We start from the raw sequence: 17,524 nt of genomic DNA, 5'->3' as shown, positions 1-17,524 counted from the left end.
GGTGTGAATACCGAACCCGCCTCTTTGAGAGTGCTTGGCGTCTCCCCGTGTGCTACATCTCCCCGTGTGTTCGTTTTATTTAAAAGTGTGCACGCCACTCAACCGGAGAAAAGATGTGTGTGTGTGGGGGGGGACACACAACTTGTGACATGAAGGCGGGCGGGTGTTATCTCCCAAACGTCATTCGAAAACCCCCCCCCGCCTCTTGCGGAGGCGCATGCGCCGTGCGCGCACCAAACCGGGACCTGTCCATGCCGGAATTGAGCAAACTTGGCGGAACTGAGCGCTTTTCTAGGAGGAGGGAGCCAACGTTCGACCTCCGGCGCGAAGCGACGGCTCCGTGACGTGCCGCTGTTGCAAAGCCAAAGCAGGGATGGTTAGAAGTCTGGCCCGTGCCGCCATCGTGGGGAACGGGCAGAAAGGCTTCCTCCTCGCTCCGGGAGAACCCGCCGTCCTTCTCGGCGCCGCGCGCTGCCCTTTCCCCGGCGGTTGCCTAGGAGACGGGAAGCGGGCGAGCGGCCTCGCGGGGAGGGCTTTCGGAGCGCGCGCGCGGCCGGGAATCAGCCCGGGAGGGCGGCCGTGCTCCGAGGCGCGCGCCCGCTCCTCGCCGCGTGCCGAAGGCTTCCCCGCGCCGGGGATCCGCTTCCTCAGCTTGAACGGGAGCCGCTGCCGAGCGGTGGAAGGACGAGGTGAGAGACGGGCGGGGAGAGGTCGGAGCGGGTGGGGGACGCCCGTGCGCCGCTTCTATGGACGGCTTCCCTGTAATGATACTCGGGAGAGTCGGGGGGGAAAAACCAGCTGTTTTCCCAGGCTACATTTACAGTGTCTTGCTCCGGAGTGGTTGACCCCGATACGTTTTCGATTTCACTTCTCGCTTGCTCCCATTCGTGTCCATGGAGTTCATTTATTTATTTTATTTATTTATTAGACTTATATACCGCTTCATAGGGATTTCAGCCCTCTCTAAGCGGTTTACAGATTTTTTAGCAAGTTGAGTCAGCAACTTGCCCCCACAGTCTGGGTCCTCATTTCACCCACCTCGGAAGGATGGAAGGCTGAGTCGACCTATGTTCATGCTACATAGGACGAAACATTTGGAAAGTGTCGGTTAGATTTATGGGAATTCTCAGTCATCCAGGGCAGGGTTGTCCCAAAGGTGCTTTTTTTCAATAGGCACCTGGATTTTCTTGTGTTTTTTTTTTCCCTTTTGAAGACGTTTCGCTTCTCATCCAAGAAGCTTCTTCAGCTCAGGCAGGATAGTGGGGAGTGGAAGGATTTATACTCCTAGCAGACAGCTGGTCATTTGCATCCTTTTAGAGCAGGGGTTGTCAACCTTTTTATACCTAACCACCCACTTTTGTATCTCTGTTAGTAATAAAATTTTCTAACCGCCCACCGGTTCCACAATAATGGTGATTTATAAAGTAGGGAAGTCAATTAAATTAAATTAAATTAAAAAAAAAGGAAAGTGCTTCAGTATGGGACAAAACCCCTACCGCCCACCATGAAAGCTGGAACGCTCACAAGTGGATGGTAGAGATCAGGTTGACTACCACTGTTTTAGGGGGTTATTGAGGCCACTTGGAGGTTTATTTGTGTCCTCGGAGTCACCTGGTTACTGTAGTCTGCATTTCCCCCCCTCTGGAAATCCATTCTGACTCCCACACCATTCAAAGGGGGTTCATTCCAAATTGTATAGCTAAATGTCTGTAGAGCTTCTCAGTCACCCAAAGGTATAACCAGCATTACTCAGGTGACTCTGAGGACACAGATAAACCTCCAAGTGCTTCAATGACCCTCTAAAAGGATGCAAATGACCAGCTGTCCACAAGGAATATAAATCCTTCCATTCCCCATTATTCTTTCAGAACTGAAGAAGCTTCTTGGAAGAGAAGCGAAACTTATTCAAAGTTAGCAGTTAGTTAGTTAGCAGTTAGACTTATATACCGCTTCATAGGGCTTTCAGCCCTCTCTAAGCGGTTTACAGAGTCAGCATATTGCCCCCAACAACAATCCGGGTCCTCATTTTACCCACCTCAGAAGGATGGAAGGCTGAGTCAACCCTGAGCCGGTGAGATTTGAACAGCCGAACTGCAGAACTGCAGTCAGCTGAAGTAGCCTGCAGTGCTGCATTTAACCACTGCGCCACCTCGGCCCTAATCCAGTTGCCACTTGAAAAAAAGCATTCTTTGGGTGTTGGTCGGTTTGATTGTAAATGGCATAGATTACATAATTCAGGTAATAAATGATAAAGATCTGGGTGTAGTGGCAAAGGATGATATGTTATTTATGGAATTTAATATGTTCACCACAAATTCTAAAATATATTACCATAATATTGATGTATTGTGTAGACCTCCGTGTAAATAACCAATCACAATTTGACGATTGTATGTTGTGTTAAATAAGCATCTACTAGAATTGATTAATATCCAATTCTGCAGAACTGGTAGCAGATTGTAATAGGAAGAGTAATTTTAAGCAGTAAGTAATGTCACAATCAAAAGTACAAAGTGGAATGTTAATGACAGTCTGATCCACACAAATCTAGCAACTCTATATTTGTTTTGTTTGATTTAGTGTATGGGAACCTATTGTAGGACAAAAATAAACTGGAGCAAGTACAAAAATATCACAAAATTGTTGGGAGGCTCTTTAGCCATCCATTATTACCACTTTTTTTTTTAAATGAATGACTTAAAATGAAAAGCAGTAAATATCTTTTTTTTAAAACAAAGGTTTAGTTTCTCTCCCACAAAGTCTATAATATGTGCTTCCCCTCTCATATATGCACGTGGTCACAAAGTTTAAATTATAAAAGAAACAACCTTCCCTCTGCTAGCAGGATTTTTCTTAGACTATCTTTAGAGGGTAGAAAGGTCTTGGTGGAAAAAGTATTTTGCTGACACTGGGTGTTTGGAAAGGCTGCCTGCATCAAACATCTACCTGTGTCATACTAGGTGAGCCAAGCTGACCAGATTTAGATGTCTAAATTACACTATTAATCTATTATTCAGGATACTTATTTAAGGATTTGATTAAATGGATTGCATCCCACAACGATTTACACTATAATTTGATTAAAAGATTTGTATTCTGTTTCCTATTAAAAGAAACCTTAAAGCAGTGGCTTAAAATAATTAAAATCGCAACAAAAGTGGCTTAAATGATTAATTTAAAATGTGCATTAATTAAAAAATACAATTTTTTTTAAAAAAAATCAAATGAATAATAAAGCAATAGCAAAAGAAATATAATGAACTGTTAATGTTTCAACTTCCAAAAGAATCGGTAGTTTATCTTAGAAATGGTAAATTGTCCATGAGAAAATTTATATGAAATCCCTGGACTATAGAAGGAAGGAGGGGGAAGGCAGAAGGCAGGCACACCGGACCAAGTCTAGCCAGAGTCACAATACAAGATCCTCTTGGTAGATAGCAAAGGAGACCAGAGACCAACAATGTATAATTAGCATAATGACATGCACTTTGAAGAAAGACAACTGCAGTGAGATCTGTTGAAAGGTCACCTTTCCCCCATCCTTAAGAAGCTGCCTGTGGAAAACTGTATCTAACCAAAGCTAAGTAGTTTCGGATCACATGGATTAAAACTAAGTACATTTTGGTATGTACTTCATTTTAATCCGTGTGAAATGGGTTAAACGTTTTAAAAAGTTTAATGGGCTGAACTTGATGTTAAGACACTTTTAATTAAATGATTGTGTGTGTGCGTGTGTGTGTGTATGTGTCAGGGGTGGGTTTCAGGCGGTTCGCGGCAGTCCCCGCGAACCGGTTGGTCGGCGAACCCGGAAGTAAGTAACTTCCGGGAACGCCGAAGGGTCCGCCCGCCCGCGTTTCTTACCCGGTTTTGACGAGTTCTGCGCTTCCACGCATGCGCAGGACGCATACAGCGCCTGCACGATCCTCCAGGAGCAGCTGGAGCATCGCACAGACGCTAGTACGCATGCGTGCACTGCGCGCGTGCACGAGGACGCCGCTGGCCCCGTTCCAACCGAACCGGTTGGAACGGGGCGAGAAACCCACCCCTGGTATGTGTGTGTAAAATCAAAAACATCTTTATACTTACTCTCCATCACTGCATGTTTGCATTTAACTGTTTAAGGAAGAACGAATGAGAATTATAAAAATTCCACTCCATTTTTTTTTTTTTGGTTAAAAATAGCCATAAATGTTTTAATTGGTGGAAGCTGTAGTTACAGAGAACACATTCCAGCCATTTAAAGCTGAAATACATTGTTTTACTGTAAAAGAGAAAATGGTAACTTGTTTGTATTAAAGTTGTTTTTTGTTTTTTTTTACATCAGCTCTGCAGTTTGAAAACAGCAAAAGTAGATGTTCACCATTGGGAAGTAGAACACTTTATTTTGATACCCATGCCTTTGTATGCCTCTTGGAAGAAAATGGTAATGAATATATTAATCTACAATTTGAATAACAGTAACAGTTTTGTTATCATTTTATCTCTAGAAATAACCACTTACATGAATACTATTTTTCATGCATTTTTCTGGAGTTAGCTGGCATTTGCATGTAGTTGTAGTGTATTTATGTCACTGTAATAGTAAGCATGAGTTTTTGGGGAAAGGTAGTATTAATGATTTTACACAGTTGCATATTAGTTACAAATTAGAACTAGATTTCATTTTCTGTCCATTTCTATACTTTGAAATGAATGCTGTTAAACATTGAAATGCATTAAGTCATACAAGTATGGTTGATCGATTTTATTTAAGATGCTGTCTTTTCAATGGTTGCCTCTTGTAATAATGTAAAACTTATGTGTAGGCAGTGGTGAAATTCAATTTTTTTTTACTACCAGTTCTGTGGATGTGACTTGATAAGTGTGGCAGGGGAAGGATACTGCAAAATCCCCATTCCCTTCCCACTCCAGGGGAAGGATCCTGCAAAATCTCCATTCCCTCCCCACTCTGGAGCCAGCCAGAGGTGGTATTTGCTGGTTCTCTGAACTACTCAACATTTCTGCTACCGATCAGATCCCACAGATTAGGCCTCCTCCGAATCCCATCTGCCGGCCAGTGTCGACTGGCGACTACCCGGAGGAGAGCCTTCTCTGTGACTGCTCCGACCCTCTGGAACGAACTCCCCATGGAGATTCGAACCCTCACCACCCTCCAGGCCTTCCGCAAAGCCCTTAAAACCTGGTTGTTCCGACAGGCCTGGGGCTAAAGAGCCGTTGCCCCCGTCTCAAATGGTATGACTGTTGTGAGTTTTAAATTATATATTGTTATGTTGTTGTTTTTTAAATCTTTTGTCTGTATCGCCCTCCCCGGTTCGGGTTGTGAGCCGCCCTGAGTCCCCTTCGGGGGAAAAGGGCAGCATAGAAATTTAATAAACTGAGCTGAAACTGAACTGAACTGAACTGGTTCTCCAGAACCTGCTGAATTTCACCCCTGATGTGTAGGGCTCCCCCCCCCCAATATTCTGCATATATAGTACTGTGCATAAGTTTTAGGCAGGTGTGAAAAAATGCTGTAAACAAAGAATGCTTTCAGAAATATAAATAACGATTGTTTATTTCTGTCAATTTTCAAAATGCAAAGTGAGCGAACAAAAGAAAAATCTAAATCAAATCAATATTTGGTGTGGCCACCCTTTGCCTTCAAAACAGCAGCAGTTCTCATAGTTACACTTGCACAAAGTTCAGGGATTTTGGAGGCTGATAGTCAGGTGTATGATCAACCAATTATACCAAACAGGTGCTAATGATCATCAATGTCACACGTAGGTTGACACCCAGTCATGAACTGAAACAGAAACAGCTGTGCAGGAGGCTTAAAACTGGGTGAGGAACAGCCAAACTCTGCTACCAAGGTGAGGTTGTGAAAGGCTACCTGTCGATCTCCGGGTGCACTTCAAGGTCCTACTCACCACCTATAAAGCGCTCCATGGTAGTGGATCTGGCTATTTGAGAGACTGCCTTCTGCCAATTACCTCCCTGCGTCCCATCAGATCGCATAGAGTTGGCCTCCTCCGTATTCCATCCGCCAGTCAGTGCCGACTGGCGACTACTCGGAGGAGAGCCTTCTCTGTTGCGGCTCCGACACTATGGAACAATCTCCCCGTGGAGATTCGTACCCTCACCACCGTCCAGGCCTTCCGCACAGCCCTCAAGAACTGGCTAGCCCGTCAGGCCTGGGGATAAGTCTACTTTCGCCCCTCCCGAATGCCGAGTGAATGTTGAGTTTTACTGTTTAATTTACTTTTGTTCACATCTCTTTTTGTATTGTCCTACACTCCCTTTCCCCTTTGATTGTAAGCCGCCCTGAGTCCCCTCAGGGAAAAGGGCGGCCTATAAATGTGCAATAAATACAAATACAAATACAAAATGTCATGGCAAGATTGAGCACAGCAACAAGACACAAGGTAAGTTATACTGCATCAACAAGGTCTCTGCCAGACAAAGATTTCAAAGCAGACTGGGGTATCAAGATGTGCTGTTCAAACTTTTTTGAAGAAGCACAAAAAAACGGGCAACATTGAGAATCGTAGATGCAGTGGTCGGCCAAGGAAACTTAGTGCAGCAGATGAAAGACACATCAAGCTTATTGTCCTTCGAAATCGGAAGATGTCCAGCAATGCCATCAGCTCAGAACTGGCAGAAACCAGTGGGACCCAGGTACACCCATCTACTGTCTGGAGAAGTCTGGCCAGAAGTGGTCTTCATGGAAGAGTTGCAGCCAAAAAGACATACCTCCGACGTGGGAACAAGGGCAAGCGACTAAAGTATGCACGAAAACATAGGAACCTGGGTACAGAAAAATGGCAGCAGGTACTCTGCACTGATGAGTCAAAATTTGAAATATTTGGCTGTAGCAGAAGGCAGTTTGTTCGTCGAAGGGCTGGGGAGCGGTACAATAATGAGTGTCTGCAGGCAACATTGAAGCACGGTGGAGGTTCCTTGAACGTTTGGGGCTGCATTTCTGCAAATGGAGTTGGAGATTTGGTCAGGATTAATGGCGTTCTCAATGCTGAGAAATACAGGCAGATACTTATCCATCATGCAATTCCATCAGGGAGGCGTATGATTGGCTCCAAATTTATTCTGCAGCAGGACAACGACCCCAAACATACGGCCCAAGTCATTAAGAACTATCTTCAGCGTAAAGAAGAACAAGAAGTACTGGAAGTGATGGCATGGCCCCCTACAGAGCCCTGATCTCAACATCATCGAGTGTGTCTGGGATTACATGAAGAGACAGAAGGATGTGAGAAAGCCTACATCCACAGAAGATCTGTGGTTAGTTCCCCAAGATGTTTGGAACAACCTACCAGCCGAGTTCCTTCAAAAACTCTGTGCAAGTGTACCTAGAAGAATCGCTGCTGTTTTGAAGGCAAAGGGTGGTGACACCAAATATTGATTTGATTTAGATTTTTCTTTTGTTCGCTCACTACATTTTGAAAATTGACAGAAATAAACAATCATTATTTATATTTCTGAAAGCATTCTTTGTTTACAGCATTTTTTCACACCTGCCTAAAACTTTTGCACAGTACTGTATATCAATTCGTTTTAGATGTCCTATATCCAAATTGCAACATGCCGTCTGGGAAGAAAACATTACAATAAGAACAGATGCAAAAGCCATAATTTGGCAGTAGCTAAGGGAAGGTTGGGCAAAGAAGGAAGGTAAAATGTTGAGAGGTTTGAGTGCCAGGGGAACACCTCGTGCTGGGAGATGTTAAGATCTAAATGTTAAGGACTAAAGGCACAAGCCAGTACATTGGTAGCAGCTATGGGGAGGCAAAGGAAAGAAGGTACTGGAAAGATGGGTGGAAAAGGTCTCACTGGATGTCGGTAAGGCCCAGTGGTGGGTTTCAAAAATTGTTCGAACCTATTCTGTGGGTGTGGCCTCCTTTGTGGGAGTGGCTTGCTGCCCACGTGACCGGATGAGAGTGGCTTGCCGCCCATGTGACCGGATATGAAGATGCCGACGACTCTTGTCAGAACCACCTTAAATTACCTCACACACAGCACTGGCATGCATAAGAATATGAGGTAAACTTGTTTTTTAAAAGGCATCTTTGGTTTGCGTTAAAACAACTTCAACACACGCAATGTTCTGATTGCACCACAATCGCAGTAGTCATCCTTACCTTTCACAGAGGCACTGAGTTTTATAAATATGAGCATGATAGTGTAGAATAATCATATACAAGGACCAGAGGTGGGTTTCAAAAAAGTTTGGAACCTCTTCTATAGGTGTAGCCTGCTTTCCGGGTCCACTGGTGGAACCTCTTCTAACCGGTAGATTTGATGAACCGGTTCTACCAAATAGGTGCGAACTGGTAGGAACCCACCTCTGGTAAGGCCATTGCAATAAGGAGCAGATGCACCAGCCGTGCAGGAAAGGAGGAAACAGGGTAAATCTCATCATTTTTGCCCTACATCCTTCTTAAAATCAATCCAATGAGTGTTTGGATAGATGAAATATTCTAGCTTTGTTTCTACCAAGGAGCAAGTTCAGCAAAATAAACTTCCAGATTGCAATAGTTTGCTTTGTATTTGAAGCAAAATTGAAAAATTCTGTCTTGTTCTTTAGGGTTACACCTGTTCTCTAATGATAATTACATGGGAAAGGATGGATTTTTTTCTGCTCACCAAATTATTATTGAAACCTCTTGTTTTTATGATCATGCTTGTTGAATCAATCTGTATGTAGCAAATAATAATGTTTCATATTGTTTTAGGATTCACCACTCAACAATCTGAGATCATTGTGTCTGCTGTAATGAACATTATGAAAAACAATATGGATATGATACACAAAGACATGGTCACCAAAATGCAACAGGTTGGGAATGTATTTAATGTATAATTATATTTACTAGGGTGGTCTCAGATTAAAACCATCCAAATTAAAGACATTTAGTTATAATAACTGATTTTGATAGTGCTGTGCTACTAACATAAAATGTGTTGCAAAGTAAATATATAAAATATGTCTGCTAAACAATAGATTACTCTGATCTCCATCTATTCATAAATCATGCAAAAGCATTCATTTTTGCTGAAATGGCCTTATTTTGCATGGATTCTTATATATTTACCTTCAAAATTAGTACTTCTTCATGAGTCCAAGGTGAGTGTGGGCCATGCATTTGGCATCTGTCTTACAACACTTCAAATCAAATAAACATTTTGGGGGGGATCACACTACAATTGCAGAAAGCACCTGCCATTCCCAGGAAAAGACAGAACTATTTTAGGTAGTAACAGGTCATGTGAGCACCGCAGCAGGTACCTTTGAATTTTAAACAATTGTAATTGGCAAATAACCGTGCATAATATAATAATAAACTACATAATATTGCATAAACATCATAGCTAGAATGAACATTGAGGATGATATCTCAGCACTGGTTGTACTGATGGCCTGAAGAAACCCTTTTTCCTTTTTTCTCCAAAGGAAATTGCTGTTCAGCAGATAATGTCTCACATTGGTGTTGTAAAAAAGGATATGATTATTTTGGAAAAGAGTGAATTTTCAGCACTCCGAGCAGAAAATGAGGTAATTATTTTTAAAAAAAGGTATTGGCTATTTTTTTGAACATATGTGGATGAAATTTTAGTAGTGTAGCTCAAAAATATATTGAATCCATTTAATATTAGCTACCATCTGAAATTAAGGAAAGACTTCTGTTTTCAGTTTTAAGGTAGAAAGCTTGCACTAAATGAAATCACTGCCATTAGACTATTGAAAGGAGTTTTAAAATTTAACCACATTGAGAGCAGTAGATAAAAGAATGTGCTATGCCCGTGCCTATTTCATTTCATTATGATTTTGGAGTCCAACAAAAACCAACAAATACAAAACAATATAGTTTCTCTGAGACTGGAAATCTTGATTTTTGACCCTTTTCACCTCCATGTTCGTATTTGTGAATGCTTTAGTAAGATCTATGTGCTGGCTATATTCAGTTCAGCTTTGTGTAGGCATATACAGTAGATGCTTTTTGAATATATCAATATACACTCATAAATAGTAAATGTAGTTACATGAGATTTCCAAGTTCCCTTCTTCTTTTTTACCTCCTTATTATCAAACTGAGTTGATTGTAACCTAAAATCTGTATTTACTACATGCTTCACTACTTTTTTGCCTGGTGTTTTAACTAAGCTTATTCTCTTTTTTTTATGCAAAGAAAATAAAATTTGAACTTCAGCAGCTAAAAAAGCAAGTAACGGTAAGTTACATTATTTTCAAAATGCAACTTTAGAACATAAAATGAATACTTTCTGTAAGACGTTATTTTATAATTTTGCTCTGTATCCACTTATATGGGAACAAAGGCCATTGGGCTCTACTACCCTTACTTCTGAATGAATATATATATATAGGATTATATTCTAAAATATTCTATATTCTAACAAGCACTTGGTGAGAACCAACACATCAGCAACATTGTCAAAATCCATCATATCTGCTTAACCCATCAGGAAGAATTATGTATGAATTTCTATAAATACAGATAGTTTAAACACTGCAAAAAATACAAATTCTGTATTAGTCTAGAAAGGGTTTGTTGTTTTTACTCTTACAACTCAGAATGATAATGAAATTGTATGCTAACAAATTAGTAAATATACACGGTATCGCATGCATTTATACTAACAATCTGTACATGGAACCTTAGAAATACTGATGTAAGGCTCTATCTTGTATCTTTTGGCCTGTGTCCTGGCAGCGCTAAGAAATTGCTGGGAAAATTTAACAAGCTCCAAATTCAAAAAGAGGGCTGGGACTTCTGTTATCAAAATAAGTTGTCTACATAAAGTGAAACCACTTAATTTGCTTTTCATCTATAATCTAATCCATAGGAAACCATGCCAAAAGAATCTTGGTAGTAAAAATATTCTAGTAAAATTACCGTAGTTAAATTATCTTTAGCAAAAAATAAAGACATTTTCTTATAGGTAATTGATAGATGACACTCTCAAATAAAGGTAGTACACTCTCAAATACAGGTAGTCCTCAATTTATAGCAGTTTGTTAGTGACCATTTGAAATTACAACAACACTGAAAAAAGTGACTTCAGACCATTTTTCACACCCATTACTGCATCACCATGGTCACATGATTAAATTTCAGAAGTTTGGTAGCTGATTCATGATGGTTACAGTGTCCTGGGGTCAAGTGATCACCTTTTGAACCCCTCTGACAAGCAAAGTCAATGGGGAACCCAGATTCACTCAACAACCACAGTGATCACTTAACAATTGCAGTGATTCACTAACAATTGCGGCAAGAAAGTTATAAAATGGAGCAAAACTCATTTACCTGTCTAACAGCAATTTCTGTGCTCAGCAACATAAATTTTGGGTTCAGTTGTTGTTGTAAGTTGAGGACTACCAGTACTGCTTTTGAATATGTCTAATAATGTATTTCCCTACATTCTAAATTAGAAGAATTTCTCGCACTGGATTATGTGGTGAAAGATACTGCTGTTGAAAAAGTAAATCATTGACGGGTCTTTCTGTGATAGTGTTCAATAGATGTTGTATCATAGCAACAGAAAGGGTGTGTGGCAGACCTTCAGAATTCAGCTAACTTAAGGCACCTTTTATAAATTATGTTGAGGTTTCTTGATTGGATACCAAGTAATATAGAGAGTGGTATTGATTTGAGTAAAACATACATATTCATGCTTTTATTTAGTTTTCTCCTCCTGCTTTGGGTCTCTAAAAAACCTGGAACAATTTAGCAGGAGGAGAGTTTGGTAGAGTAATTAAAGAAATATATTTATGAGCCAAGGTGGCGCAGTGGTTAAATGCAGCACTGCAGGCTACTGCTAGATCAGCAGTTCAGCGGTTCAAATCTCACTGGCTCAGGGTTGACTCAGCCTTCCATCCTTCCGAGGTGGGTAAAATGAGGACCCAGATTGTTGGGGGCAATATGCTGACTCTCTGTAAACCGCTTAGAGAGGGCTGAAAGCCCTATGAAGCGGTATATAAGTCTACTGCTATTGCTATTGCTATATTTCTGGAATAATTTAGGGCTGTTGACTGTGGAACATTTCATTAAATATAGTATTACTTTTTTGATTAAGGAATCTGAATACAGGCATTCAGTTTAGTTCTGTGCATTTTTTTTTCTAGGATGAAACTTCCAAAGTGCGAACAGATAGCAAATTAGATTTCAATCTAGAAAAAAGCAGAGTAAAAGAATTGGTATGTATGCTTTCCTTTTATATAAAGATAATTCAGAAATACTGTCATACTGTACTCTGTAATTCTGTGTTAACTGTTAAACAGGTTCTCATAATTATTATGTCACTATTTGATCAAATAGTATTGTGAGGATGACACCTGTCTAATATTTTAATCTATTAGATTAAATGAATTTAAATGAATGGATTAAACATTAGTTTTAGATAACCCTTTTTTAACAGAACTTGAAATAAATTATTTTAGGCTCATTGGCTGCGCAGATTCTCCTGAGTGCTTAATGAGTTCAAGAACCATAGTTAAAAATAAACCTTGGAAGATATTTATGGTTTTCCTGGGCCAATGTAGATTTGAAAGTATTTCATTTGGAACTTTACCTGATGGTATTTAGATAGCATTTCATTCATTTAACTGCTAGTAAAGAAGGGAGAATAGAATGTGGAAGAGGCAAAGACTTTAGCTTAATGATTAATGACAAATGGAAGGTGACCAATTTTTTTAGAAGCAGAAGATAATTAACTACTCTCTTCTTTTTCAGTATTCACTGAATGATAGAAAAGTACTGAAAATGAGAACAGAAATAGTGGAATTGGTAAGAATTACAAATATAATTATTAATCACAGTAAAAGTACATTTCATATCTGTTTTCAAACTTACTTAGACTATAGCCACCCCTCTCACCAAAGGCAACTCTGAGCAGCAAACTATAATCAGATAAGAACCATAAATAAAAACAAAAAATATACACTATAAACATCTCTTTAAATAATAAACATCCTAAAAGCAAAATATACAAACCACAGAAGGGGGGGGGGAATAAAAATGGCCACCTCAACAATAGACCCATCTGAGCAGCTGCCTGGGAGCCTCATGCCTGACAGCATAAGTAAGACTTGTGGGCTTTTCATAATAGCAAAAGGGATGGAGCTATGGCCATGATGGCGAACCTATGGCACGCGTGCCACAGATGGGTACATGAGCCGTTGCCCAAGTTCAGTTGCACCGCGCATGCACACACGCCTCCCGCCGGCCAGCTGATTTTCAGGTCCCTATTATGAACGTGCGAGGGGCAGGATGCACGCAGGAGACGCACGTGCATACGTGAGGAGGGGGTGTCACTGCAGGGAGGCTTACTACATGGGGGTGCAGGGGATGCAACGTTCCCAACCACCTCTATGGCTCGTTTTTGCTCCCAGGAGGCTGCAGAGAGGCCTACTAGGCTCAAAACAAGGCCCGTGAAGGTCTCACGCATATCCATGGGGGGGCGGGGGAGTGTCATGCGTGCTTTTGGCACCCAATGACAAAAATGTTACCTATCACTGAGCTATGGTAATCTAATGTTGGGGGAAAGAATGTTCCATAAAGTAGGTACTGTTGCAGAGAAGACACCTATCCTGGGACTCATCAGTTAAAGGTCCCTAGCTGACGGGACCCACAACTTGCCTGCTTTGCCCAATCTAGATGGATGGCTGATATATTTGAGAGAAGCAGTCCCTCAGATAATCTATGCCATGAAGGGTGTTAAAGTTAAAACTAGATCTTGAATTGGACCTGCAAACAAATAGGCAGCCAATATAGCTCACGGAACAGAAGTATAATATGTGCTGCTCTAGAAGTGCACATAACTGCCTATGCTGCTGCATTTTGTACTAGCTCTCATTTCCAGAAAGTCTTCAAGGGCAGCCCCATGTAGAACGCATTGCAGTAGTCCAATCTGAAAGTGTCCAGAACATTGTTGACTCTGCGTAGTGCTTAACGACCCAGGAATGAGCGCAACTGATACACAAGATGAAGCTGTGGTACAGTAGAGTTGCTATCTAAACAGCTTGACTAGTGTAGAAATAATCTTCTATGACCATTACAGCTGGTTCTTATTCTTTCATGAATTACTAGTAAAATTGTAGTGCAATGTAAAAATGAATAGCTTTAGATGAAAAAGTTTTAAAGCTTTAGGAAATTAAGAATCATAAATGATGGATGATAATATATGGCAAAGATCAGCTTTAAACTGATATCTATTTTAGAATATGAATATCATGTAGAAGTAAGAAAAAAATCCTTAGATATTTCCCTAATTTAGCCTTTTGTTATAAGTAAGTCCTGTTACATTTTCCAAAGCATAATTTCGCCAACTGGTACGTATCTCCAAAAACAATATGAAGACTTGATAGATTTTTGAGAATTGGTGAAGGTTAGTGAAAGTTTAAATCTGTTTGAAATGAAATGTCATTCACAAATTTAAAAAAAACCTTCATACTACGTACTGTATTTTTCAGAGTATAAGACGCACCTTTTTCACTCAAAAAAGAGGCTGAAAATCTGGGTGCATCTTATACACTGAATACAGCATTTTTTGTCTCCCCAAACCCCGCCCCCTTCACCAAATGGCCATGCAGAGCCTTTAGGAGCCTTGCAGAGTGCTCCTGGGGGCTGGGGAGGGCAGAAATGAGAGAAAAACAGGTCTTTTTTTGCTTGATTTTGCTCCCCCAACCCCCAGGAGCACTCTATAAGCCTCCTAAAGACTATGCATGTCCTTTTTCTGACAAAACACGGGCCAGTTTTCACAAAAAATGGGCCGTTTTTTACTCGTTTTTGCCCCCACCCCAGGGCCACTGTACAAGCCTCCTAAAGGCTATTCATGCCCTTTTTAAAAACAAAAAAAACAAAAACAGCCCCATTTTTGTGAAAAACAGGCCATTTTTGGGAGGTTTGCAGAGTGCAAAAACATTTTTTTAAAAATTTGCCTCTTCAAAATCTTGGTGCGTCTTATACTCCAAAAATTACAGTATATACATTAAGATTTTTGATTTAACTTTTGTATTAAATCTGTGAAAATAGTTAAATGGTGTTGCCCTACATATATATATTCAAATAAGTTTTATTAAAAGTGAATTTTTAATTGCCAGTCTTGGAAAAAAGAATGTAGTGTTTCAATGTGTTCCTAATACTGTACACAAGCAATTAGCACTATGTAGTTATAAACACATATGCTGTATTATTTAAGAGCAAAAGCAGATTTTTCCTTCCTTATATATACAAAAAGAATCTGTTACATAAAAATGTACAGTATTATTTTTGGGATATGTTTGCTTAATATTTTAATAAAATGCTTAAAGCTGTATTAATGCTAACAGATTTGTTTTAAAGTATTTTCTCTATTTTAAGCATGCCCAGCAAGATCGAGCTTTAACACAGACTTATAGAAAAATAGATACTGAAGTTGCAGGTGTGAAAACAATGCTTGAATCACACAAACTTGACAATATCAAATATTTAGCTGGTAAGTTATCCTTTGTCTACATATTTGCTTGGTCAATTTCCTTATATGCCTGCTCAGTTTATGCTTATGTTTAATATTTATGTCAAATATGATAGTTTCTAGTTGGTACCAAAAATTGACTGTTTAGTTTAGTATATTAGTTTAGAACCTCTATTGCTATGTTTTGTTGGCATAATCTCTTGTTTACATTGGCTATGTGTTTGATGCCGCAAATAACATTTTTCCTACTAGTTACACAGTATAGCTTTCACTTTTGATGCTTAATTGCTAAAACAGGATCTATAAAACAGGTCATATTAGAATAAGTTTATTTTAATATATGTAACTTAGTGTATAAAATTTGAATAGCATAAACTGTTTTTAAAATTGTGATAACTTGAAAGAATAATTTAAACAATAATATTTTTCTCAAGTTTTGCTTATTACTTTGTACTTCTTCCCTTTATTTGATTATTAGTCCTTTTTTCAATTTTCTTCATTCTCTGAAATGCAGATCATAATAGGATATGATATATACAGCCTAGCATTAGTTTCCATGTTGTCTAATAATACACCGTTGCTTGCAAGATTCTAGTAATATGTTAGAACATTTTAATGTTGATAGAATTGTATTTTTGAAAGGAGTAAAACAACCATATTTAAACTTATTTTTATACCCAGAAATCCTTATGTATATTTTTTCTCCGTTTCTTCATCTAGGTTCAGTATTTACGTGCCTTACAGTAGCACTCGGATTTTACCGTTTATGGATATAACGAAACATTATTTTCAAGGATCTTGCATTAGCTTGCCGTAAGAAATAACATGTTATTTCCATCTGAGAAAGTAGCATTTTATTTATTTATTGCACTGAAAAATATAATCAAAGAATTACATATGGGCGCCTGAAAAATGTATGGGTATCAAAATATTGAAAGGAACCTTGCCTGTGTTATGGGCATCCATATTTTGCACAGAATATGTCCACTCAGAACTGACTGTTTATATGTCTCCAGGATATTATGATCCTAAAAAGATAGCTTTTAAAATACCTACTACCTATATCAAATGCAAGTTTTAAGTTAGAAGATTAGTGGTATCATAACAACAGATATTAATGCTAAGTGAGTGGGGATAATATAATTCAATTGCCTTTATTTATCATGTTCCTTCAGAGCTAGAAATTCTTGAATTATGTCAGGATTTTACTTCCTATGTATCGATAAACAGGATTCTAAAGATTTTTTGTTTCTGTATTTAATGGATGTTTCCGTTGTCATCTGTTGTTAATAAACCTCCGTCCAAATGTTTTATAAGCAACGGTTGTGAAAAGATTGTGCTGATAACAAAATGCCAAAAGAACAGTAAACAAAATCTTAACTGTTTCCTTAATAGAAAAATAATGGAAGCAAAAACTTTTACAAAAGTTTAATTTTTAAAGTTGTACTTCCAATATTTTTATATTGGGGAAACAGCTAGAGAAAAAAGGCATTTTTCTTAATAAAATAATAAAAGGCTACCAGCATAATCATAAACCTTTTTTTTTAAGGTTAATCGGGTTTACTCTCAGCCAGTGATTACAAAGTTGTAGCCTATTGAGATTTTTTCAATATTTCCAGAATAACAGTAATTATAAATCAGTGACCAAATTTATCTGCAGTTAAGCACTATAAGAAGTTCTTAAAGAGAAAACTTTCCTAAGTAGAAAATAGTATCGCCGATTGCAGCTAGAAGATACCAAATACCACAAATACATACTTGGAAATAAATTCTCATGAAATCAAAAGAATAGTCATTTTGCAGACTGGAAAATTATGTGTACAAGCTAGGCCAAAATTTAAACCTAACACATATATCCATAGGTCCATTTCTTCTAGGGAAATGTGGAAGAGAATGCTTGTTTTACCTAAGCAATTGATTAATTGTTAAATTTGGCAACATAAAAGAAATTATCACTTTTACGATGAAACACCAATTGATAGTAACTTTATTACCAAAGAAAAGAAAAATGCCTAGGTTTTTTCAGCTCATATGCCAAAATAATCCCACAGCAAAA

General features: G+C 39.0%; 1 protein-coding gene across 1 annotated transcript; it reads left to right on the top strand.

The window, feature by feature from the left end:
* The first annotated feature begins 234 nt into the window (after positions 1-234).
* On the top strand, positions 235-17,010 carry MCUR1 (mitochondrial calcium uniporter regulator 1). The gene is made up of 9 exons (XM_087707414.1): positions 235-689; positions 4,325-4,423; positions 8,730-8,833; positions 9,449-9,550; positions 10,185-10,226; positions 12,140-12,211; positions 12,747-12,800; positions 15,375-15,489; positions 16,189-17,010. The coding sequence occupies exons 1-9, from the start codon at positions 374-376 to the stop codon at positions 16,242-16,244; spliced, it is 960 nt and encodes a 319-aa protein (XP_087563540.1). The 5' UTR covers positions 235-373; the 3' UTR covers positions 16,245-17,010.
* The last annotated feature ends 514 nt before the right edge of the window (positions 17,011-17,524 follow it).

Source organism: Thamnophis sirtalis, unplaced genomic scaffold (genome assembly GCF_051295495.1).
Source record: "Thamnophis sirtalis isolate CommonGarterSnake01/CBP01778 unplaced genomic scaffold, rThaSir2_p1.2 scaffold_2, whole genome shotgun sequence".
Lineage (NCBI taxonomy): Eukaryota > Metazoa > Chordata > Lepidosauria > Squamata > Natricidae > Thamnophis > Thamnophis sirtalis.
Note: the sequence above shows the minus strand (reverse complement) of the source record. Positions and strands in the feature narration are given on the sequence as shown.